General features: G+C 39.7%; 1 protein-coding gene across 2 annotated transcripts in view; it reads right to left on the reverse strand.

Moving 5' to 3' along the window:
- Positions 1 to 2,903: 2,903 nt before the first annotated feature.
- The window catches only part of DERA (deoxyribose-phosphate aldolase), a 50,979-nt gene continuing 27,797 nt past the window's right edge, over positions 2,904 to 26,085 (reverse strand). For both annotated transcript variants that reach the window (XM_050323384.1, XM_050323383.1), the window contains exons 7-9: positions 8,119 to 8,231; positions 4,475 to 4,624; positions 2,904 to 3,103 (exon numbers count right to left, since the gene is read on the reverse strand). In XM_050323384.1, the coding sequence (XP_050179341.1) occupies positions 3,047 to 3,103; positions 4,475 to 4,624; positions 8,119 to 8,231 (320 nt within the window). In that variant the 3' untranslated portion in view covers positions 2,904 to 3,046. The remainder of the gene's footprint in view (positions 3,104 to 4,474; positions 4,625 to 8,118; positions 8,232 to 26,085) is intronic.

Raw genomic sequence — 26,085 nt, forward strand, 5'->3', positions numbered from 1 at the left:
TCTGCAGCACTGCCAACCAGCTGCAGCAGCCCTGATAAATCTCACCTGACCACAGGAACTAAACAGCAGCAAACTGTCATCAGGAAACATCTGGGAAAGATGGAGGAGAGGGGCAGTGGAAGTGCCAGTCAGGCAAAGGGCAGCCCACGTAGGAGACCACACCATGAGCGCTTCCAGCTCCCTGGGGGTGGGGGTGCAGGTCCTGCCACACCAGCCTCTGACCTGAGGCCAGACCATGTTATTCCCTGTATCCCCCTGTGTTTGGCTCTCTCAGGGGCTCAGTACTGGCATAAGCCCCGTGATGCTTGTGGCTCTGCCCAGCCTTCTTCCAAGCACAGCAGGGGCCCAGGAGCCTCACTCCAGCTCTGCTGGTCTCCAGCCCTGCCTATGCAATGGACCTTGGACCTGCACTGTTGGTAACAGTCTCCTGGATGGGCCCCTGGACATGCCTTGTTGTCTGTCTCCAGCCCAGTTCCCTGCTGCTCCTGATGGGATCCTCGGCCCAGGTTCAACCCCTCACATCACTTGGGGCTGCCAACACACCAATACTTGGCTGGTACCAGCAGCCTCTGTAGGTGGAGTGAGAGACGAGGCTCTGGGTCGTGTTGGGGGAACAGACACAGACTGAATATAACTCGTGTCACCAAGGAGTTAACAAAGACAACTAGTTGCTCTGAAACACTGAGCCTTCTGCTTATTCCTTGAAAAAAAACCACCCCAAAACCAGAATCATCTTTATTTGGATGTGTTTACAGACTATTACTTTTTTCTTTTTTTCCAAAAAAGTATTACAGGTTTCAACAGAAAAAATGTATAAAATTACTTTCCAAGCCAGCTTCTCCCCAAAACACTGCTTGGCCTGGAGTTGCACAGTACTTAACATCAGTGTGTTTATAATGTTCATGGAAAAGGGAAGTGGGTCTCCTTGACTTCTCAGGAAGCCGAACCTCTCCCTCTGCAAATGGAGCCTGTTACCTTTGAAGTGAAGTAACCAGCAACAGCCCCTGTGCACATCAGAACAAAGGGGGGCTGTCAACAGAATTCCTCCTGGCAAGTTCATTAATTAACACAGAGGTGTTCTCAGAGGTGAGACTCACCTTACACAGTGAGGTGGCAAAGCTGGACCTCCGTTAATCTTAAGGAACTACACAGAGTCCTTCACCTAGAAACTAAAGCATCTCCAAAACCAGATTGTATCTTCATCCTAAATGTCCAAAAGTCAACCAACAACAAAAAAGGATACTTTGCAAGTGGCATTACTTTCTAATATGAAAGTATGGAAATGCACACCAACACTTATACTGCTAGAGCTAAACAGCAGCAAAATCCAGTGTGTGGTTGCTGGGAGAGCATAGCAAAGGGTCAGCCTGGCAAGCACCTGGTGGGAGCTGACTTCAAATAACAGGCTTTATATTTCTGAAAGCTGAGCAGTAGAATTTTCCTCTCAATCTGCAAACAGGCACTGAATTTTTCCTTGGTGAAACTGGCAATGAACTCAGAGGGAAACCCACAGCAAAAAGGGCCACTTTTCAGGAAAACAAACATGAAAATAGTATTACAGCTCAGCCTCATTTTCTGTGAAGAGACCTAAAGCAGAAAAAAACAGAGAACCTCAGATGAACCACTTCCTGAGAAATTAAGGCCCATTTTTAGTACCGAGCATTGCATATAGGATTTTGCTTTCTGTATATGTTGGTTTTCTGATTTTTTTCCTAATCAGCTTTCCTATCTGTCCAAGGTGGTTTGTAGCATGCTAGTGACTCAGGTGGTATAACCAGATAAATAACTGAGTTATTTCTTTATAATAAATCTTTTTGTAATAAATGTACCTTGTAGCCTGATTTACAGCAAAATCCTCCTACTCTTACTTCCATGATGAGACCTACTTAAGTCAGTGAGACTAGTCATGACGATAATTAAGTTTTTAGTACAACTCTGGTTAGTGAGCAGAATGCAGTTCTGATATAATGAATCCACCAGCTCCAGACTGATATTCAAAAGGTGATGATGATTTCAGTATTATTCTTAATGTTCGCTGAGAAAAGTACATTTTTTTCACATCAAAGCATTAAACCCCATATAGGACATAATTCAACTCACCTTTTAAATTAAAGAATTGCTTCTAGAATGGCAAAGTTGAAGTTTAGCCAGCAGTGACACCTGCAAATTGACAGTCAACCCCCCCTACGTTAAAATGGAAAGATTTGCATGCATGTGTTTTAAAATGACAGGAGACAGGAATGGGAGCTTCTAAGCAAGTTAGACTAAAATTTTAAGAGTGAAATGGCTAAAAATAGGCCCCTGAATGCATAGTTAGGCACCTATATAGAGACTGCTTGATTTTCAGTTGTTCTGATCACCCAGAGCTCCCATTAACTTCAGGAGCAACTGTGGATACTCAGCTGCTCTAGAAATCAAGCCACTTTTATTCAAGGGTCTAAATATGGATGTCTGTGCCCAAGTTTGAGGGGAAAGATACAAAAAATAAAAAAGAGGTGGTTTTTTTAGATACAGTAGGCATTTTATAAAAGACAGTAATAGCCAAGTTTCATTCTTCTTTCCAGTTATAATGCTTGAAATCGAATCAACATAACAATTAATAGTGCAACACATTTGTGCCAGAAGATTTTGTCTGAGGTGAATGGAAATCTATTTCAAGATCAGTAGCTCTTAATTAGCAATCTGAAACATTCCATAGATTCCTCATATTCTGTGACTGCAAAATGTTACCAGGCCACCTAAATCTCTTTCACAGTATTTCAGTGTTGCCATTAATAAGCTTTTCAGCCTGGTCTGAGGAACTTTGGAAGATTAACTTTGCAAACCTGTAAGTATTAACTATTTAACTATTTCAGAAATACCTTTTTTTTTGCTTTTGGATCAAGTACAACCAGCAGACTTGAGCATATTTTTAAATACTATAAAATATGAAGAAGGGAGAATTAGGCCTTTCATTCCATCATATGCACTTGGTTGTCAGAAGACTTTCGAATGCTGTTTGCTTAAAGACCTCTTTTGTGAAAGTAATCCTGAGCTGATTTTGTGTCTAAGCCATTGCCAGTTCATGCTGAAGTGGATAAGAGCCAGTCACATGATAGAAAATCTGCAAGAAAAGAAGAAAATTTATGATGGAATTATATATAACTATAAAACTGAAAGTGTCAAGGAAGTAACAAATTAAAGGCATGCCAGATGAAGATGATAGATATTTGTTTGTGTGTGTGTGCATAAAATATGATGTAATATACCTTTATATATTTGTTTGTAGAATATGAACTACAGCAGCTCTTGCTGCTGTGTTTGGGAAAAAAAAGTAAAAAGGAAAGACTCTTGTTGCTTTTCAAAAAGAGCCAGGTAGAAGCCAATGCTTTTATCTGCCATCTGATTTTGATGATTTCAGTGTTTCTTTTATTGAATATAATGATTGGGACATTTTATCTTCCATGATTTTACTATAGCAGATATATATAGTGTGCAATCCCTGGCATACAAAAGGATACAACCCTTAAGAAATCAGAAGCAATCGTGTGACACAATCACTGGCTGTGTCCTAAAACTCAGCAGCGATGGTAGTGGCAATGAGAAAGCTCATGCTGCTTTGTCATAACCAAGAACATAATTTTAGGTCAAGAGTGAGGCAGAGGAAGTCTGGCAATGAAGCAAGACAATATTATTCTCATTGCAGGAGTGAGTTTTCAACAGTCACAAATATAACTGACATCTCTCAAATGTTCTATATTTCTTAAGACATGTCAGTATTTCAGTTGCTAGAAAGGTGGGGAAAGGGAACAGACTGGTGCTTGTCTCCTCCCTCAAAACTCACGTTTTCCCAGCATCAACACCACAAGGACTCTCAAACTTTTACTTGGTTAATGTTAGTATCACCTTACCTCCTGGGTTCAGTGAACATGGGATTGAAGTTCAGAAGCCTTAATGTTTCGGTAGTTCCTATAACCCTACAGTGTTCCCAACTATGCTGCATCTTTCAGGGTTGATACCCTGTGCTAGTGATGTAGGTCATGGGTAGATAGGTCAGAACCCCTCTTCCCATAGCAAACTTCTTCCTCAGGAAATAACATGTAAAAGCTTCTCTATCAGCAGCATATTTATGAGATGCAACTTTCTCCACAGCATGGAAATATATTGTGAACAGTTGTGCTACAGTGACATAAAGGGTCTGAGAGGTATTTTGAGGGTCAGTTGAACTGGCAACAGCTGGGAGTGCAGGGAGTGCACTGCCATGCATTTGCAAAAGACTCCATACTTGTACAAACTGAGGCTCTTTGCTCACTGCATTGCAAACCGACAATGGTCAGCTGCTGGAATATCAGATGTCTGTGATGACAGGCCATATTTAAAGAAACACATCATTAAGAATGAATCAGATGTATGTTCTACATGTTCAAAATCAGTAAGCCAGCATATCTAGAAAGATGACTTTATCTCCACAAGTTGAAAGCTATCAACAACTAACCTGTTGCTCAATGTCTCCCAGCAAACTACTGGCACCAAGGCGAAAGAGCTCTGGTGTCAGCCATTCCACTCCCAGCTCGTCCTTCACCAGCATAAGCCAAGTAATAGCTTCTTTTGCTGTCCGAATGCCCCCAGCAGGTTTAAATCCAACCTTTACACAGGGGGTAAAAAAAAAAAAGTTCAATACACATTTTCATTTTCATTCATCAGCAACACTAGGAAGAGCAATCAATGTTTGTACACCTGAAGTCTCACAGTGTCTGTGGTGTGTGTAACAACTCTGCCCAGTAAGGACCTGACTGCAAAGAGGATAAGCTCTAGCACTGAGAGCTATCAAGCCTCAGCCATCACTGTGAAAGATAACATTCTCATTCTGAGGGAGTAATACTATTGAACCCCGTGCACTTTCTCAGGAGCTCAGTTTGAGGACTAATGGGACTACTTTGCCCACTGCACATACCAGGCCAAGGGATTTAGCCCAGACCTGGGACATCTGCACAATCACCTACTGCCCATGTCACAATCTAATTCCAAATACGTAACAACTAATACACATGCAATAACACTAAAGATGCTGAATTAAAGCATGTGAGGCAGCCGACTCGTGGACAGCAGTGAGAGATGGCTGTACTTCATAAAAACCCTGTGCACCAGAGCTGCATGTGATTTGGCTGTACATTCGAACCTATCAGAGGTTTAATTTTCACTAAAGTTTTCCAAATGGGAATTAAATTAAGTTTGTCTTTATCAAAAATCAAAAGCTTTGTGCTTCACAGAAACTGCAGAACTCCTCTCCCACGTTGGATATGCTTTCAGTCACTTGATGTGAGATAAGTGTCATATTTGGTCAGGTGACCTGCCATGTACTAGAGGCACACATGCCAAGTAAAGCCTATCTCTGGGGTAAAGCACATCTTGAATCCTATGATGGACCTGTTGTGCAGAGCCAGCACTGAGGTGACTTGGCATATACCCCTAATGCCAGTCTTTCATGTGCCATTTAAACACATCTCATTCCGAAACACAGCTTGTGATACACAGCTATCAAAAATTTGCGTTAGTTAAAATGTTGGCCTTTAGCAGCTAACTAAACTCTTGGAAAACAAGGAGAAGTAGGAAAAAATGTTTCTGCATTAAAAACAAAAAAAAGCAAATCAGAACAATATGAGGAACACAGCAATTCTTCCTATGTTTCCCTCTGCCATAAACCTCCACCTTCTGCAAGAATTACCGCTTTGCTTTTTACATACAAGCTTCTGAAACCTCACTGCATTGAGGATTTCTTTGTACCTTATGGATAAAATAGTGGAATCTGAAAGTATCTGGTTTTAAATGTGTTTGGTAATCTTTATATAGTGATTTCAGGACCAACAAACACAGAATAAATCCTTCTCTCTCACACTAGAGCACTGTGATAATGGCATATTTCGAATAACATTAAAAGAACAATAGCAGGAAAAGCATGATAAATCCAAACCACAAAGACTGTTGGTTTGTGGATGGACAGAGATGCGAGTGTACGCATCCATCTGTTAACATTAGTTTTCCAAAAACAATTTAAACCACAGCAACTGGAAAAGCATCTTCTAGATAATAAATGAAAATAGTTGGAATGTGTTTTCCCTCAGAAAGAGAAACTCTAATGAACTTCGAATTTAGATTTCTTCCTAGAAATGTTGCAGCTCTTTCAGGTAATCTGTGACAAAACTAAATTAAACTAAGTTAAGAAGAGAATTAAAAACATCATTCAGAATTCCTTGCCCTTTTAGCAAATTCTGAAAGCTCTCTTCTTTGCAAAAAAAAACCTGACAAAGACAAGCCTGTCCTCTCCTCCATTTACCAGCTTTCCTAACAGAACATCTGACTACCATAAAAACGCAAAAAGGAAGGGGGGTTGGAATTTAATTCAAGAGCAGTACAAAGTCCAGCTACCACTTTCCTGCTGTTTCGCTGCATTTCATTATTTTGCTTAATAAGTTCATCTCCTCAAGAATTTTCTCTTCACCTTACATTATTAAAAGTAATAAGTTTTTCTGGACTGGGGGTTTTCCCAACAGAAAAACCAATTTATGTATGTCCTTCAATAATGACAGGAAAAGATTATTTCCCATTATATTGCACACTTTTCATATCACCACCACGGCTTATCAGTCAATAAATGTTACTCTGCAACTTGCTCCTTTCCTTGAAGAAGTTTAATTTCTGTATTAACCTGTTTTTCCCAGGCAACGCCTTGCTAGAAAGCATCCCTACAGCAGCAAAATTAGTTTGTTAAAGAAACCATTTAGAAATCTCTTGGCACTGATAATATTGTCTTCATTTAATAAAAGTACACAAAGTCAGTTTACATCTAATTCACTGACACACACATGCACACAGACATAAGCACTTATTCTTAATAACACATTTTATACCATGAATGCATCCTTTTAAAGCAAAAGGTGAATTCAACATTTATATCCAATTATAAGGTACAAAGCTGTGCTAATGCAGCAGAGCCCAACTTCCAGCACGCAGCTTGTGTAAGCAGCACTGGTGCTGAGGTGAGTCACCCGGCCCCAGGGATCTGCCTCGTGTTGGTGCAGTCAGTGACAATGCTCCCACAAAAACAAGACTCTCAGAGATGCTCAAGCTGTTGTGTGGCAGAGAGAGATGCAGGCTGGGGAAGGGAGGAGTGAGGACAGCCCAGGGATCCATGCTGGCCTCATCTAGATGACTACAGAGAGCAGGCACATCTAACCTGCTGTCCTCAAGCTCCAACAGGCCCTGAAGACATTTCAGACCCTATCCCACTGCTCATCCCATGTCCTGACATTGTACCTTGAAAGGCCACCTGCAGAAGCGTAAACTGAAGAGGAAGGAAGGGTGGCCCAGAAATACGGAGAGACTCTTAGCTGGAGATATAATTCCCTTCCCTGAATCTGACGGTGCCAACAAAGCCCACTGCTGAACACCAGCACCAGATCTAACTGGCAGCCCCCACTTGTCTGTGGATAAAAGAGATGAGAGGTGGTTTAAGCTCTCCTGTTAACCCCCTCCTTTCTCAATGTCTCAACAGTTCATCGCTGTCTCTGCCATATGCTCCTCACTGCTTCTTCCCTCTAGTGACACCACTTAACAGTGACCTAACAGATAAACCTTGTCTACCAGGTTCTTGCAGTCCCTGTCCCTCCTTCCTTCCCTCCATCCCAGACAACAGGATACAACTGGATCTGCCTTCCTGTTCCCTTGGAAAGCCCCTCTGACAAGAGAGAGCAAAATTTATCCCTTGGGTTGCCAGAACAAAGTCAGAAAATACAGTTGTGCACACTGGACAGACTCTAAATTTCTATAGGTCTGCTGAGGTTTATGGGAGTTGGTCAATCACTACTAGCTTGAGATTTACCCTGTTATTAATGGAGATGACCATTTAAGTACCTTAAATGGTGAAACAAAATTCAAATTCAAATGCAGCAGGCAATGTATTCAGATTGTATGATCCTTTAGGGAACAAAGTAACGGTTATGCAAGGGAGAAAATCCAAAAGCATTTAAAAAAAAACAAACCAAAACAAGTATACAAATATTAGCAAATAAATCCTATTACATTGTTACTTCTTTCTGAGTGAGCCTGTTTGGTTAATTTTATAACGATTGGGAGAATTACCTTGATGCCAGTTTGCCAATAGTATTCTTTAATGGCTCGCATCATGACTATTCCAACCGGAAATGTTGCATTTTCCACCTCCTTTCCTGTAGATGTCTTTATAAAATCAGAACCTGGAAGGAAGCAAAAAGCTTTACAGTAGCCTCAGAACTAGAGTCACTCTGCACATAGAGAGTTCACACCCTCCAAAGATGTCGTCCTGCTTCACAGCAATTATGAAGCATTCCTTTGCATCCATGTGATGTCAGTGCTTACCTTGCTCTGGTCAAGACAGAGGAGGAGGACTATGCCCACATGGTTTCAGAGTAAGTCAGACATCCCAGAGGCTAAATGAACATCCCAGCTCCTGATTATTTGCTCTCAATGAGCTCAATGAGCTATCAAACCAACAACCTCTTCAGGACAGTCAAACATAATACATGGCTCCTGTACAGATACTCAATATATGTGTACCTATACATTAATAGCACTGTGTCTGACTAATCATGACAAGCGAAATTATTTCCTCAGAAAAAAATTTTCATATAAATCAACATTTTAGTATTTCCACAAGGATCTTTCTGAATAGAAATTATTTTCATCAGTTTTTTTAATTTAACATTGCATCTACTTAGCCATGGCCTGATACAATGAAGCAGCAAGGTCAAAACGTGTATTATTTGAAGAACAAAAGTTAGCCTTAGCTTAATTTTTTCTGGTATTGTGAACAACATTCTCCATGGTCTGTCTTAATACTTGTGTAACATTCTTGTGTACTCTTGCTGCTCTGCTTTGGCTTAAAATGAATCCTGTAGCACAGTAAAACAAAAAGCTAAGAAATTACCAAAAAAAAAGTGCTTTGCAGTGTAAGACTGTGCACTGACACAACAGCATGATAAAACTTCTTTCATTTCATTAGGACACACTTCATCCCTAGGAACCTACTTCTTAGAAAAGGTGTTCTGTGGGATCATTAATTATCAAAAGTAATTGGGAGAAGAAGAGGGATAATTCAAACATCGTGTAGTAGTGCATCATCCACTTAAGTCAATTGGAACTGCATCTGCTTCCACTTCAAATTTGGCTTAGGGTCCATTTTGTCTCTTATGTGAGTGATGATGCCTCTACAACATCCCCTAGAGTAAGGAAGCCAAGTTTCACTACTGGCTCAAACTGGAGAGTTGCCTAGGCTACATTCTGCCGGTGTGCTGCAGCACACTCCAGAGAGCTGTCTTCCCGAGGACACAGCTGACTGGCACACAGCTGGGTACCAGCCTGATGGGAAGTTAAGACAAAGCCAGGCATGTTTCTGTGTCCTGTGATTTAAACATAACAGAATGGTATCACCAACTCTGGGTTTTGTTAGACCATGGTTTTCTCTATAGGCTTCCTGACAAGACACCAACTCAGCCCACTGGTGATTAAGTCGTGCCCTCCTGTGACCATTTCCATTCTAAAGGAAAACAGTTGTTTGTGAAAAATATTCTGACTTCAGAGAAAGTGCAGCGTGCAAAAGAGGCAATTACTAGATGATTGAGCTTTGCAAAGAACAAAGCACACAGGAGAGACAATTGAGTTACACATTTCAGAGCTACTCCCTTCCAGAGAAACACTGCGGACATCTGATAGTCACATTAAAAAAAGGAACAGTGGAAGTGAAACTTCCACATTGCCAAATTATATTTTTAATTTCCCTTTTGAAATGTAGCACTTAAAGTCCTTCAGTGCAGTACTTTTTTTCTACTATAAGGTAAGTCAAAGCTTTTATAAGTCTTATAATTACAAGTCTCTATGGTACAGTTTCATTAAAAACTTTCATTAAACAACAGCTGCCCTTGTATATGGTCTTCTAATCAATTTGGTCAAACAGAATGACTTCTAATCAGCTGTTGATAAAAATAGAAGATGAAATTTTAATTCTAATAGATTAACCACAAACTCAAGATAGTCTTCAAAATCCATCTAGTTCTATTCTCCAGTGGATTTAACGACTATTCAGCAACTCATTACTAAATAGAACAAGATGAACATTTTCCAGTTCATTAAAGAAATGTACTATGTATTTTTGCATTGTCCTCATGATTCGTTACAGGGAGTCTTAATTACAAGATAATGGATAATGGTTATTAAATGCAGACTCCAGTAATGAAGCTCTATTCATTTGCGAGCCTCAGAGACTGCAAAGAGGGGAAAATAAAATTACTAGCTTCAAAAGATTAACGGATCAAATTATTATTCAATTTTGAAAATCTCATTCAGACTTCATAGAAACAAGAAGAGATTAAAAACTAGTATTAGTACAAAAGTAGTGCATTTATATATTTATTTTTAAATAATATCTTAAGGCTATTACCAGAATAATCAGTTCTAGATGTGATTATTAGACAAACATACAGCCAATTTAGTAGCATCCTCTAACAATGAAAACAATACATTTTTATTTCCTGAACAAATTTTTTTTTATGATACAAGAGCTTGCTAGCAGGACTGCATGCAGCCTCTTGCAGTAGAGAAAAGATGCACACTAGCAGAGAGAGCCACAATGAAAGGTGTTATTACCGTTTGGATTTCAGGAATGAAAGGGGGGATTTAAAAATCAAGTGTTACCAAAAAGGCACCTCATTAAGCAGACTTTATGCCAACCTTGTAATAATAACGAAGTATCATCAACTTCATCTATTTCTTATTCAAGTTTTCAAAAACAAGTCCAAGGAATGAAGTTCAATGGGAGTTTCATCTGGAAATTTAGGTGATGATTTAGAAACCTCAGTTTTATCACCCAACTTCTCATCTTCATCTTAATGTACACACTCAAAAAATCAAGGCTAAGGCTAAAATACATGCTCAGTGGCTTTCCCCTTCCTTAAAGTAAGTAAGGTTACATGATTCAATGAAGCATTATATCAAAGATTTTACAAAATGAGTTATTTGGGGGACATTTCTAGGCCCTGTGAGCCTGGAAAAAACACACTTTCTACTCTTTTCCAATGTATAACCACAACAGTACATTGCCTTTCAAGGCAGTGAGTCATATAAGACCCATTGAATCAGTAAAGAGTGGTGACATCAAAGCCTTTTTGAAACACAGAAACGTCACAGGCCTGTTTCAGGTGGGCTTGTGGCCAACCCAGTGACCCACTGGTGTGTGATGCGTTACAGCCCCACAGCCTGGCAAGCACCAACTGCAGCAGCTGGCTTTCAGCAGATGTAAATCTGAAGGAACCTTAGGAAATGGCCACAGTGCTGCAGTCTCTGTCTGAGAGGCTCACTCTGGTCAAAAGCAACTGAGCTCTCAGCACTGCTGGGAGCCAGACCACTTGCACTCCAGTCACAGGTCTTGTGTAATCAGGTGGAGTGTTTTCATTTACCCATAGAAACAGTTAGGTTGGAAAACCCCTTAAGTTCATCGAGTCTAGCTGTTAATACTGCCAAATCCATCAATAAACCTTGTCTCTAAGTGCCATATCTACACCTCTTTTAAATAGCTCTGAGGATGGTGACTCAACCACTTCCCTGGGCAGCCTGTTCCAGCGCTTGACAGCCCTTTTGGCTGTCAACCAGTCTTAACCCAGTTTGTCAACCTGGTCTGTTTAAGACATTAAATCTCCTCTTCCTTTACACTCTCACCCCCCATACAGTGACCCTCAGCCACTGCACTCCACCAAAGACCACTCAAAATAATCAAGCTGAATGTCCAGACACCAAAAAGATAGTCAGGGTCCTCATACCACACTGCCTGAATTCATATTGAGAGATCAGGATGAAGTCCATTAAATTATTTCTAGATACACAGCCTCATTTATGGTAGCACCTGAACAAAGGTGTCGAGCTGAGGTATACAGAAGTTGAGTGACTTGCCCAAGGTCTCTCAGTAAGCATTTGATAGGGCATAGATTGAATCCCCTGGTCTCCCAAAGGTCAGAAGAGCTTCCCTAACTGGCCTGCCCTATTTCTCTCTTCTACATCATCTCGAAACACTACAAAGCTTTCCAGTCCACAGAACACTGAAGCAGAGCATGAGAAGTGGAGAATCTTATTTAGATGACATCCAGGAAACACACTCTGATTCCATAATTAAGCAATAAGGAATAATAAGCAGTGTAGCAATCGTGGAGTAATCACAACCTTTTGGTTGTGAAGTGTTCCGAATGCCCTTGGGGAATGATTATCTCCTGATAACTGCAGAATTTTTGTTGTTGCCTTAGTCTTAATAAAGAACAAAGATGTGTCTGGCAGTTTTAAACAACAGTTTAGACAGAGATGCTTGCAAAGGGACAATTATGCCATGTTACTTTGCAAGTATTTGCAATGAGCACAAATGTATCTCAGTTGCTGCAATTCAGAAATAACAATATACAGTGACATAGGGCGAACACATACCCTTCCAAGCTTTCTAGGACTGATGGCAAAAAGAGGCATGCTGGTGAGAGGACCTGAAAAATCATCCACTGTTTCTGCTGACAAGGTAGCAATGATAAAATTGTACAGTAACAAATGTGCATAAAGTCCCATTAGCAAGTCCCATTTCTATTTTATGAGTACCTAAACTAAGGGTCTTCAGATTCACACACAATTAGCCTGGCTAGGGGTGACCAGGTTATCAACCCTCTGAAAATCAGAGGCAGGGCAAGATATAAAAGGCTAATGTAGTAGCTAATTCTTGGCAGTTGAGTCATCATAACTGTCCACTTAACGGTGGTGTCCTTATCCTACTCCAGTGGCAAGATAAAATACAATCCCTGCTATCTTAACTTTGCCATCGAGGAGAAGAGAATACAAAGCTGTTACAATTTACTTTAGAAGTAGCTCACCAAGCAGCTTTAGCTCCATCACATGAGGTCACAGTGCCAGACCACTTGGTTAGGAGACTAAGCGTGTTTTCACATGCCTGTATCTCAGCTACCATTTTGAAAAATGCTAGTTTATAACTTGGTCTGTTGTGGACTGCCCATTTTTTGCAATTCTTTTCCAAAAAGTGCCGGGGGGTTGGGGAATAATAATCCCATCATAGGGTTCCACATTTAATGCCTGTTTACAAATAAGACAAACTTTAGACCCATCGTATCATCTCAGCTTAGTTTTCAAGACTCAGAATGGATGCTTCCTTTCTTACATACTACCTCTATTAATAGGGGTTCTGCAGGCCAAATGATGCCCTTAGGAATACTTATGCATGCACACAAAGGGACAAATTATTAAGTCCATACTTATGCAAAATTCCCTGTAGATGATGTCTGAAAGAATTCAGCATTGCTGAATTATGCATAGCTTTCTAATGCACTCTTATAGTGTCTACCACAAGTCTCCATAGAATACTATTACTTAATTAGTATTAGTTTCTTGTGTGTTCATTTAAAATGTGTTTCTTTAGAAGGTTCAACAGGAAAAGCCATACCACCTTCTGTTGCTCAGCTACACAGCTTAGGCACTTGCTATTTTTAGAGCATTCCTTCCAATCCAATCCCTATGTGGTATGGAGAAAGAGAAGATAAATAATTGACATGTGCCCCAGGTCCAAAGACCACAGCTGGAATTCCTGTCAATGGTGGCACTTGGCTTTGGGCCACACTAAAGCACAGAAGGAAACATGCTCCCAAGTCACCTTCCCATATTGCCATGCAGAAGCAGTGCTGGGGGATGCCAGGGTGCAGGAGCATTTCAAGCTGCTGGATCAGCCATTCCTCTTCCTCTCCAAAGAGAAAGCAGCAGTTTATCTGCCCTAGAGTGACTAGTGGGACAACAAGGAAGTTTAAGGAATTCCTGTATTGTTATCTGCTTGCTAAGTTTCATGTTTCTTTACCACAATCTCATTTTTCTTCTCTAAAATGATGCACCACGTTACTATGCTGAAGAGCTTTACAGTGTATGACCTATATTAACCTTTTTGCAGATGGCATTACTGGAACTGGTTAAGCAGTTTACCTAATGACACATGATGAGCCAAAGGCAGAGAAAAGAAATAAACCAATGCATCCCAACACCTAATCCTAACCCTACTACCATCACTGAGAAAAAACACACCGTTCTCTCAGCTTATCACCTCATAATGCTCTTTCCTTTACAGACTATGCTGTGGCTACTTTTTGCCATACTCCTTCTGATTTTGAGTAAGACACAAAAGACAAGAGACATCAGTACAAATCTCTAAGACAGGCTTAGCTTGAGAGCACAGCACAGAGCACCCAGGGCAGAAGGCACTGCTGATGGTACAGCTCTGGCCTCAGATTCCCAAACGCATGACCTCCTCCAGCACACAGTGATGACAAAACAAGCAGGCAGCCACGGATATTTTATCCTATGGAGAGAGGAGTGAACAGGGTCAAGGGAGCAGCAGAAGTGGTACATGGAAACAGAAGCCCATTGGTTGCCATGAGCTTTAAGATGTGGCTGTTCCACCAACTACCAAGATACTTGAAGAGTAAAGGGGTGAGCAGAAAAACCACAAACAAGTCAAAAAAAAGCATGGAGAGTGTGCTAGTGGTAAGAGTAGCTGCAGCACCTTCCTAAACACTAGTGGAAGTGCTCTGCAGTGTACATGGAGGCACAGAGCAGCAGACCTGCTCCCTCTCATTGCCACCATCACCATCATCCCTGCAATTACACAGCAACTACCTATTAAAAAGGCATCTTTCAAAACCTTGTTCTCATTCTGCTGCAAAGATAGTGATAGTTGAATTCTGCAGACTGTCCTAACATCCAGAAGTCATAATTTACATTAAAAAAGCTACAGGTTATAAAATAACACATTGTCTCTGTGCAAGGATATGGACATGGCCAGGGGCTAAGAGGGGGGAAGGTGACTTTCCATGCTTTGGCAGTGTCCCACATACAACAGCTAAAGGCATGCTGGGTGTTTGAGAAGGAACCATGACATTCATTCTCATTGCTTTACCAGTAACACACAGGTTGCTGCAAAAGGAAGTTGTTGCTTTATGAAGCCACATAAGGGCTGGCCTCTCAGACTAGATGCAGGCACTCGGATTCTCAGCGCTGGGCCATGTCTGCCTGCTGGGCTGGGTGAAAAAGCAAAATGCTGTGGCAGAAACTGGACTTGATTTTAAAATCCCACCCTATAAGTTTCCTTCACAAACACTGAAATGCATTGCATCACTTACTTGTTACACTTAAACTAATCTAAACAATGATAAACTATCTCAAACTGCGATATAATTAAAACAGCACTGGTCTAGGTCAGGCTTTTTCCCTCTTGGCATTCTCAGTTTTGGATCAATACATCTCAGCCTCTCAAAATGTTGTCCACTACATGACATATTACAGACTGAGTCTAAAACGCTGATATATCTACCAGTAATAGCATTGCAATTTGGAAGAAAATAATAAATATGCATGACGGCTTAGAATCACAGCATTACATGGCATATTGCATCCCATGTTTTAGCAACCACATTTAGCTTTGTGCTTTTTAACGTTGATAACAGCTTTGAAACAAATATGTTAACATTAAAATTCCGGTATGCTTATGCATTGTCTATTAGCTTGTAACAAAATTACTCAAATTGAAAAAATAGCTGTTTAAAATCAATTTGGAAATATTCCACACTGAATAAAGCAAGTAGAAAGTCAGTCTACTTTATCAAGAAGGTGCTATGAATTTTAAAGATTTTAAAAAAACCCATACATAATACAGCCAAAATCATGACACTTCAATGTCATTTTGAGTGTTTTTCAACACCTCATGTTAAAAGCAGTTTAAGATTCTGTTCTTACTCTAACACAGAGAAAGGCAGGATTGATTTTTAAGATTTAAAAGTCATGTCTTAATGCTATAGTCAGAATCTGTCCAGCATCCAGCCTCTTTGTAATGCAGAGGACAAACAACCAGCATCAGCCACTCTTCCACACCGTTCCATACAATAAAAGGCAGCTGGCACAGGTGGAGGCTTTAGCACTAGGGGCATTTCAAGTATCAAAGGCATTTCCTTGAGCACTTGGAACTGTCAATGTTTTGACTTTTGGCTTTGCCCGAAAACCAAAAAATATAAGATGCCAGATCTCACCAGACTCATCTGTTCTGTGTTTGTTTCCACCTGGCTTTTACAAATCAGGTAGAACAGATTACTTGAGGGTTTGCATAGAGGGATGAATATTCCACTTCCAGTAATCATGGAAAATGTTAGGCATTTTGAGCTCATTTTTTATGATACTCCAAAGTCCTGAATATAATCAAGTTGCAAACGTGTAGATTCTACCATGGACTTCTCGGGTGCAGGTGCACTCCTGATGCAAGAAATATCTAAAGGGATAAGATAAGGGATAAGACCTTGGAAGACCACACCTACACACCAATAGCACAGTAAAGTGGCAAGCTATGGTTGTTTTTAAAAAGCAAGTCTTACTGCTCCTACTTCCCAATTTTTGCCCCTCAGAGTTTTATCTTCTTCTTTCTCCACCTTGCTAATTTGACATCTGCCAAAAGCCCACGAGCATAGGCTGCAATTTGGGTGAGAACTTCCAGGTACAGAGAGGTGTTTTCACCACTGTCACTAGGGTTGTTCTACAATGCTTCTAGCTCTTTGGGTAGCCTGAATACCAAAATGCTTGCCAGTTCCCTTCAACAAAAAAAACAACCAAAACCCCTGACTGTGCAGCCACACACTCCAAGCAGGAGACACCTCTCTACTGGGGGTCAGGAAAAGACATACTTCTGGGGTTTTTTTAAGAAATCTTTTTTTTCCTCCCACTGCATTATTAACAGTGCTGACATAGCAAAACTAACAATTTTATTTCAAAGGGATAACTTATGAAGGTGTGTTGCTGATAAATTCAGTCAGACTTTTCTAGCATAACAATCTACTGAGCAATACTTTAAAAAATGAAGGAAATCAAAAAGACCCTTAAGCATCATCAGAAATAGGCAGCAACTCTTAAAAAGGTATTTAATATGCTGGGGCATTGTTCTCCACCTCTATTTGTCAACAGCCTGTGTGCTGATCTTATCACAGACTGCAATCACGGTGAGCACCTCAAACCAAAAGTACCAACAATCTAATTAAACAACTGTGGGTTCTGGTTAAAAAATAATTGAAACTGATAGAGAAATTTTCATTCCATTAGTCCACTGGTAAAATGAAGATGATTTTTCAGTCTTCAAACCTACACTTCATATACAGGGTTTATATTTTTGAAAACATACATTAGATATATATTATAATTTTGAACTTTGACATTCCACTCTTTCTACTGAAATACTGTGAATCAAAGAAATTGAATATCAAATTCTCTTTGTGTTAGATGTATATATATCTCCTCATGGGTATTTAGTGGCAAGTTATTAAATGACGCTATTCATTGAGACAGTTCATTTTATGCTTTTCTTACAGAAAAAAAAATCATCTACGTAAAATTTGTAGCAATATTTCAAAGCCTCACTCTGGTATCGATGACTTTTTCATCCACACTTCTATGGTCAGAAATAGAGATAGTTAAGCAAAACGTTACCTGTGTGTTACTGAGCTGTCATTCGCCAAACTGCAGTGGTAGTGACAGTGCCACCACTATGCCAGGAAGTGCAACCACCCTGTCTACACCTTTCCTTCTGTAATCTTGAGCTTTTGACATGAATAGTAAAAAGTTATTAGGAATTATGCATTCAGCATTTCTCTACATCAAATCACATAGAAAGGTATCTAATGAGTATTTACACTGGAAAACAGTGTATTCTGAAGTGGAGTACAGCAGTGTTGCATATTCCTTATCTATCAAATAAGCACTGAATTCGCTTTGCTATACATCTTCCATAGAGTACTTTAAACCCCCCAGACATTAGCCCAAAGCAAAACCACATTGTCTCCATTTAATTACCTATCATTTCATACTTATTGCGATCAAAATTACTGAGTTAAACAAAATGGTTGCTAGTAACAGGAGACCATTGATAACCAGCAAGCTAAGGTAGGTGTACGTGCATAGAGTTCAAAAGCAAAAGATGCTGCTGGCAAACTGTTTACTACTCCAATGTGAATTTATAGAGGAGAGTGAAAGTGCAATATCAACTGAATTAGCAGGAATTAAAAGGATTATAATCCCAGGAACCAAGGAAGTCAAAGAGAAATGGAAAATGGATTCAAGCCCTAAAATGATAAAATTATTTAACAACTTATTAAAACAGTTCATCATCGTAATTAAAATCCAAGTGCCTAGAAAAAAGTGCCACAAGAAAGGTAATTATTTATGAGGAATCTTTAAAAAACCATTTATTGTGAATTTGGGAGAGAATCATCCTGAAAGAAGTGGTAGTAAAAAGAAATTGTTTGTTTATTCATAAAACTTATTTTGGTCTAGCATACCACTAAGAGTCCCAAACATCTGCTCAATGGCAGCTGTAAGTAACATTAGAAACACTCAGCCAATTTATATCTTTCCTTTTTATTAAAAAATAAACAGGTCTTTTTAAATTATTCACCACCAAATTAACATAAAAATCAGTGCTGTAGCTATCCACATTTTGTGGAAAGGAGTCTGCAAGCTTCGTATGATCACGATGATCTAAATCTTTCTATGTTTCACTACTTTATTCTTTATGTGATGTCCCACCTAATTTAGCAAACAAAAACTAAGAAAACCTACAAGCCATACCAGTATCACAGCCATGAATAATACAGAATGCATCACTTATATCTCAAATGCCATATTAGTTTCCTTCTTCTGCAGATTCTTTTCTTACCTTCCCTTTACCTTCCACCATTTAAAAATTCCCCTCAAATAACCTCAGATCTCTCCTGCTTCTGTCTTTTACAAACAAGACATTAGACAGGAAGGAGTAACAAAATGCAGCAGTGTTACTAATTACTAATTATTTGTTCTCATCTGCAGCACTTTCATACATAGATGACAAAGTGCTCTGCATGTCCCCGAGTTTTGCTCCAAAATTGTGTTACTAAGACAGTAAAAAAGGCACAGGAACACTTCAAACATAAAAGTTTCTCTCCACCCCTCACTAACATTATTTTTTTTTACTTCCTTTCTTCAACATTTCAGCAGAAAATATTACTTTCTTCCTATGTTTCTTTCCTGGCTTCAGTTTTTACTTCATGATACAACCAAGTTTCTGCAAATGAACTTGTCAAGCTGTTCAAAAGCCTGAAGTAGCTCTGTTTATTTTACTAGGATTTTTTTGTTTTACCTCTAAGCAACAAACCAGCGTTTCTGCAGTGCACTCTGAAGACAGCTAATTTAAAGCTAAGTAAGCTGTAATTCTAACCCAGACACTGGAAATCACTGGAAACAGCATCATTACAACAGCCCATCCAGCTGAAGCTCCAGAGGAGTCTGCCTTGAAGCTGCAACTGTGCTGCAACTGGCAACCAAGCAAACAGCTGAGAAGCTGAATTTGCTTACATCCAGAGTAGCTGTAAACACAATACCTGATTATAACGTAAACATAACTATTTAGCTATCAATTGCATGTATATGGTATCATGGTACCAGAGCACCACCTGAAAAATGCTACCCCTCCTCTTACTAGGGACTACAAATCAGGAAAAACGTGGTATACCTTTCCATCATACCCCAGCAAGCTGCTTTCTCATCCTGGGGCTCAGCTTAGTTTCAAAGCTCCATTTTCAAGTAAGGCTTTGTGCTTCCTTTGATTTCTCTACAGCTTCACTATGCCGGACCAATGGGAGGGAGGGGTTTGAAGATATATTATTCACGATTTTGTATTCCGTAATTTCAGTTTAATTTGATGCACGCAATATGGAACATCATCACCTGTTTCCTTTTTGGTCCATTTGAGATGAATCAACAGATCTTGATAAAGACTTGACCCTTGTGATGTTTGGGATAGGCTGGTAAATTGGGCACTGGACTTGCAACACAACTGCAAGGCTGATGGACAGAAGATGTTTTACTTAAGAAGTGGTCCTGGCATCACAAAGGAGGAATCTTTTCTACATCCTAGATTTAGGGAGAACTAAACTTGAGAAATCAGCTACAGCTGTACACTGCAGGGAAATCACTTTATAGCCCAAATGCTGGTGGGGAAGAAACATCAAAAGTACAAATGACAATCGGACATCAAATCCTTGCTGACTTGCCATGAAGGCTATGGACTTTGCTGACAACTTTGTCTTTGAAAAAGGTCTCTCAAAAGCAGGACTACTACAGAGTGCTCTGGGAAAGCTATTGTCTCTAGTAACTATCAAGTACGTATAGTCAGAAACCAGAAGTTGTCCTATCTGAGAGACACTGAATTTAAAAACTACAATTTCAGAAAAGGAATTAAACGCCCTTCCCCCCAAACAAACAAATCAGGAAGATTTCCCAGGGCACAAAATTCCAAAATATAGTATCAAAGAAGGGATTATCTTCTATTCCTTTCAACATCTTCCCAACACAATTTGAGTTTTGGCAACACAAGTCAGAGGAATATAGAATGGCTGTGAGACAAGCTTCAAGTAACCCAAGTACCTACCAAGGAAGATCAAAACCCTTGTGCAACTCATCAAAAATACTGCAAGCAACCACAGAGGTAAGCTGGAAAAATCACTCAAGTGAGCACATTCCTGAAGAATATTGCTATATCCTATGTTCATATTCTAACAGAAACTATTTCCTTTGATAAAATGATTTTAATAGGCTGACAAAGTCTAGTAAGAAGACCTTTTGAATTCTGGTTAAACCCTTACGTTTATAAGGAACGAACAATGTCAAACATGAGCATAAATGTATTTGCGTCTGAAGAGTCCTGTTTAGCTCAGTGAAGAATGTGACTGTAGCATCATGCAGCCAGCAGCCAGCTTGGGTATTCAGCCCGTTTCTCTGCACTTCATGGAACCATAGAACCAGCCAGGCTGGAAAGGGCCTCTGAGATCATCAAGTCCAACCCTTGATCCACTACCATCGGGGTTACTAGACTATGGCACTAAGTGCCACATCCAGTCTCATCTTAAAAATCTCCAGGGAGATTTGCTCCCTGGGCAGCCCATTCCAATGCCTGATTACCCTCTGTAAAGAATTTCTTCCTAATACCCAACCTAAACCTCCCCTGGCAGAGCTTGAGACCATGCCCTCTTGTCTTACTGATAGCTGCCTGGGAGAAGAGATCACCACACTTCGAAATACAGTGTCAGCACCACTAGAACATGATTTGTTAAAAGTTAGTGGATGTCTTCATATTGATCTCAGTGTGTTTTAACATACTGCTTTAATATTCCAGTTAAGGAAACAATCCATACCCTCCTTATGGAAAACTTCTTGTTTCATATTTTGTCCAACTTTTATGTCTTTTTATCTGTTTAACCTGTATTTTTGCTCATCTCTTGTTATTCTTCTTTATTTTCCACTGTATTCCTGTTCCTTAGGATTGAATTGAAATGTCTGTCCTTAGTTTTTTAAAATAACCTAATTCTGTTCAAGATCACATATTCCTGGTGTATTTTTCCATTCAACATCGTCCTCTTTAGAAGTCTAAATCCACACTGCTGCCATGAGCATATACCTTCAAATTAGGCAGGCACAATCACTGGGCCTTGATACCTCACAAGGCAACAAAAAAATTCGTGGGCCTACAACCCTAAAATCATGCTTACTTTATTTCCACATCTATATTAAGTTTCTGATAAGGGACTGGATTTTCTAAGTAGCTTTCCTACTTACAATCTCTTAAAAGATACTTTAATATTTCATAAGCCAATTTTATATAATTGATAGATACAGTAAATTAAATATTTATTTCTATTTTTCACTGGTTTAGTCAAATTTAACACCTGCTGCTGACAGAATAAAAAAAAACCAACCTGAAATATCAGAGAAATAAATAGTACCCAGTACATCTATTGATTTTACATAATATTTCCATGTTTTAAAATTGCATTCTCTCAAACCATTACCTTCAATACTGGAGCTTCACAGATGCAAGTTTTTTCATATGAAGCTGTTTTATTTTGATGGCATGTTTGACTAGAACTATTCACTGTGCAATAATTTCTGAGTCTGAGGTGATATGAAACTTCACAAGTTTTAACTCAAATTCTAACAAATTATTTAACATAGAAACAAGGTTTCATTCATGGAGAAAATTAACGCAACAGGGATGCTTTCTCACCTCTCTGCATCAGTTGTTATAAATTGAAAGTATACCATTTAGATATTCCTTAATTAACATGCTTTGGAAAGATCTTGTATATCAGCAGAAGTGAGGTGCTATTCAGGCACTGGGGATAGTTTGCTAATACAAGGTTGACCCCTCTCCACAGTATGTTTCACTGTCAGTACTTGCCTACTCACTGTAACCTACTATTTCACAACTGATTTCAAAGGCTGAAGCATGACAAATAGCCAATTTCTTAAAGGTCAAAAAGCAGAAATCTGCAGATCAAACCCTTCTCCTCAGAGAGAAGGATACGCCTGGGATTTCTGGGGCATTACCACACTTGTACCCCTCTACATTTTGCTCAGTGCTACATTTGGTGCTCAGAACACCACAGCACAACAGAACAGGTACACAGGAATCCCAGTAAAACTCCTTCATTAAAAAAGAAGATTTGGGGTGGAGTGTTATGAAAACAGCTGAAGGGAGGTGACCTCTGCTGCTACTGTCTCCTGCAGTACACAATACCATGAGCCTAGAGCACCACAGCAAGCTGTGCCAGCTCCCACCTCCCTGCCACTCCCAGGGATGGCTGTACTAGTAAATCAGGGTCAGCTGCTCCCACCAGAAAATTTCCAGACTTTTTCTTGCTCTTTTTCCCAATTTCAGTTGTGACCTAGAGTATTCCATCTTCATGCACAGGCACAGGAAATTTCTACCTTCTAATGAGAAGAACATATTTCTATTTATATCTTAATTTACTAAACCTCACAGAAGTCCTATAAAATGTGCAATGTTAACTTTACATACAGAAAACCAGAGAGGCAAGATAGTTGTCAAAAGTGATGATATGTTTATTAGAAGTCATTCTGCTACCACAAACCCATCTTCTTTGTGGCTTCCAGACTTGGTATTCTTGCAGTGGGAAGTGCTTGGAAATAGCACTTCTTTCAAGAGTGGGGATGGTGGAGGGAGAAAGTCAAGTGGTGTTGCAGGTAACACAAAATCAAGCAAACAGGTACAAAGCTGACAAGTCATCTGTTACTCTGGTATTTCTTCTTTGACTTCATTAGAGGGAGTATATTCCTATTTTCTGATTACAGTAGAATCCCATCAGTAGAACAGACCTTTCACAAAATTAGCAAACTGAGTTGCCAGGCATCCTGCTGTGACAAATATGAACGTTCCCAGGTAACAATCTCCCCCCAGATACGGCTGTATAGGCAGCCACACAGTCCAGAAAGCACATAAATAAATGTGTAACAAAACACAGCATTGCATGCACGGCTGGATTTCTAGCTTAACAAACTGCCAACAAATGAGGTTTCACCGTATACACTCTAACTCTGTTCTCCCTTCACAGATCTCTGTAACTTTATTTTTCCCCCAACCTATTTGTTTTTCTTATATATTACTTCTGTTTCTACTTACCCATGCAGGGTTCTGTTGACTCCACTGGAAAGACTTTTCATTAGAGCCTGCCCTAGCATTTCTCAGCCACTTTCCATTCCCTGCACGTATATTACTGAGTTAAAGTCAGAATTTTAGGTCTGGTTTACTCAAGACCCACTTTTTTTTTTTTGTGTGTAACTAGTCTTTGTATGGACTCTCATCAGTAATTCAAACATGAGGATATTGTGATTGCATTGTTAGAACTTTTCAACTCTGAGATTATCTATCACACCCACATTATTTCTAGTGATTAGTTGCAGTATCATTGTCAAGCTTGTAGGCAATTACCTCATTTAAGGGAGCATCCTTGTAATGCCTTACTGAACATGCAGTTATCTGCATTTTTATATTACTAGCTTTTTTATTTCTCCTCACTCTGTACCAGAACAAATGAAGTCACTTGTTTCTTTACTGACCTCTTTTAGATTGAATGTATTTAAAGACCATCCATCTTTTGATTTAACTCCTAATTCAAAAACTTTGGTAGTGCATAATATTATTCAAAACTTTGAGACAGACTTGTCACTCTAACTTGCTATGCATCTTGTTTTTGCACAGGGGGTTTTGTGCTCAATCCTTGCACTAAACTTTCAATGATGTTAACCAGAGCTTTGAACATGCAGAGCAACCACAGACTATGCAGAATGAAGGACATCTGCTGCAGCAGACAGGACAGTGACCAACTTCCAGTATAATTCCATAGCATTAATTACTGTTCTGATAAGCCTCTTAAAGCAGCCAACTGCCACCACTTCTACATATTCAAGACATACAATGCTCCATCTGCATGGTGCAAAGTGCTGAATTTATCTGCAAGTTCAAATTTGTCTAAAAATTCTGAAGGAATGGGCAGACCTTTGGGCAAACGAGGTATTGTCTGCACACATGCAAACAGAAGAGAACTGACATAAACATCATTTTATGCAGCCTCAGTAAACTGACAGAAATTCAGAAATGTGCTCATGCCCACACTAGATCTAATCTGTACTGCCAAAGATCACAGCCAAAGAAAATTGGGACTATTTGCTACCATTTGATGATGTAGGAGGGAGAAGTCTCTCTGCACTGTGCTTTGTTCTCTGAAGACAAGAAGTGAGATGCAAGAATATGCTGCATTTCAACACCTGTCTTCCCCAGCCAGTGAGCACAGCCAAGCTGGAACAGCTATCAACCCCCTCACAATTCACTCTGACTCCTGCTTGGCTGGAGGGAGAGAGGAAATGGCCACCAGACCATGACTAAGAAAGCCTTAGTCACTAGTCAGTGGTAAATCCTCTTCCCACACTTTCATTAGAGTAAGGACTCACAAATTTGCTCCCAGCCTTATACTGGACCCACAGACCAGAGCTGAACATCATCTGTCACACCAAAAGCATTCAGAGAGAGTTCACATCTGTACAAAGGAGCTGCTTTTAGATGACAGACACATATTGCCCCTGATTTCTGATGCACCTTTTACAGCATAAAGTGCACCCTTTACAGATACACTGTAAACTCAGCACACTTGTTTGTATTTCAGACACATAAAACAAGACACAAATTGAAATCTTGTTTTATATGTGTTACCAAGCCTCCTCCCTTGGCTTGCCTTTCCTTCAAAACGCTCGGGGCTCCAATAGCTGTCTGGCTTGGTATCAAATTACACCTGAAGTTGTAGACACATAATTAAATCAATATATAATACAACCCACATGCTACTGAGGGGACCCTGGACTTTTGGGCTGAGCATAAGATTTAAAGCCAGGAACTCACAACTGATCTCAGTTTGACTTCTGACTTGTCTCTTATTATCTTTGTCTCATACTTCACAAGGCAATTGCAAGATTTATTCTGTTAATGTTGGTATGTGCTTTGAAGACATAAAGTGCTATCTAAGTGCCAAGTATTATTACTTATTCAGTAGTCTTTTTTCCTACATTAGCTGCATTTTTGCAAAGCATCCCTAGCTTTTCAGTCAATTTTGCTAGTTTGGTTTCCTTTGCCTCTTTCATTTTTCATGAAACACTTGCTTGGTAGAAGTTTTGGATCATGGTGGTCCACATCCAGCAGTAGGAAGGTCACCCCTTGCACTTAGGTGAGTGCTAGTATGTTTACACCCACACCACATAATCCTATTCAAAAGAAATCTTTGCAAGGCAGCGCTCAGAACAAGAACAGCTATTGGTATCTTAGAATTTGTCTTCCCTAATGTTAACTAGAGTATAAAAACCTTATTTAGAGCTGAGGTAAAAGCTTTGTGTAGCCAGGTATTATTTGGTGATGTTCCAAAACATCTCTGCTCACCTGTGAACTGCAACACAAACCTTTTCTTCACTGTTTGGCTATATTATTTATGTTCACTTTGGAATAAACAGCATCAAAGTATCTAAAAAAATTTCTGCTCACACATTTAATGTGTTCTAATTTTCCTCTTCTAGACTATCATCTTATTGCCTAAGACACCTTCTGCTACTATTTACAGGTGTTTTTGTGCTAGAGGCTTTAGA

The sequence above is a fragment of the Myiozetetes cayanensis genome, unplaced genomic scaffold (genome assembly GCF_022539395.1).
Source record: "Myiozetetes cayanensis isolate MyiCay16 unplaced genomic scaffold, myiCay2020 scf3, whole genome shotgun sequence".
Lineage (NCBI taxonomy): Eukaryota > Metazoa > Chordata > Aves > Passeriformes > Tyrannidae > Myiozetetes > Myiozetetes cayanensis.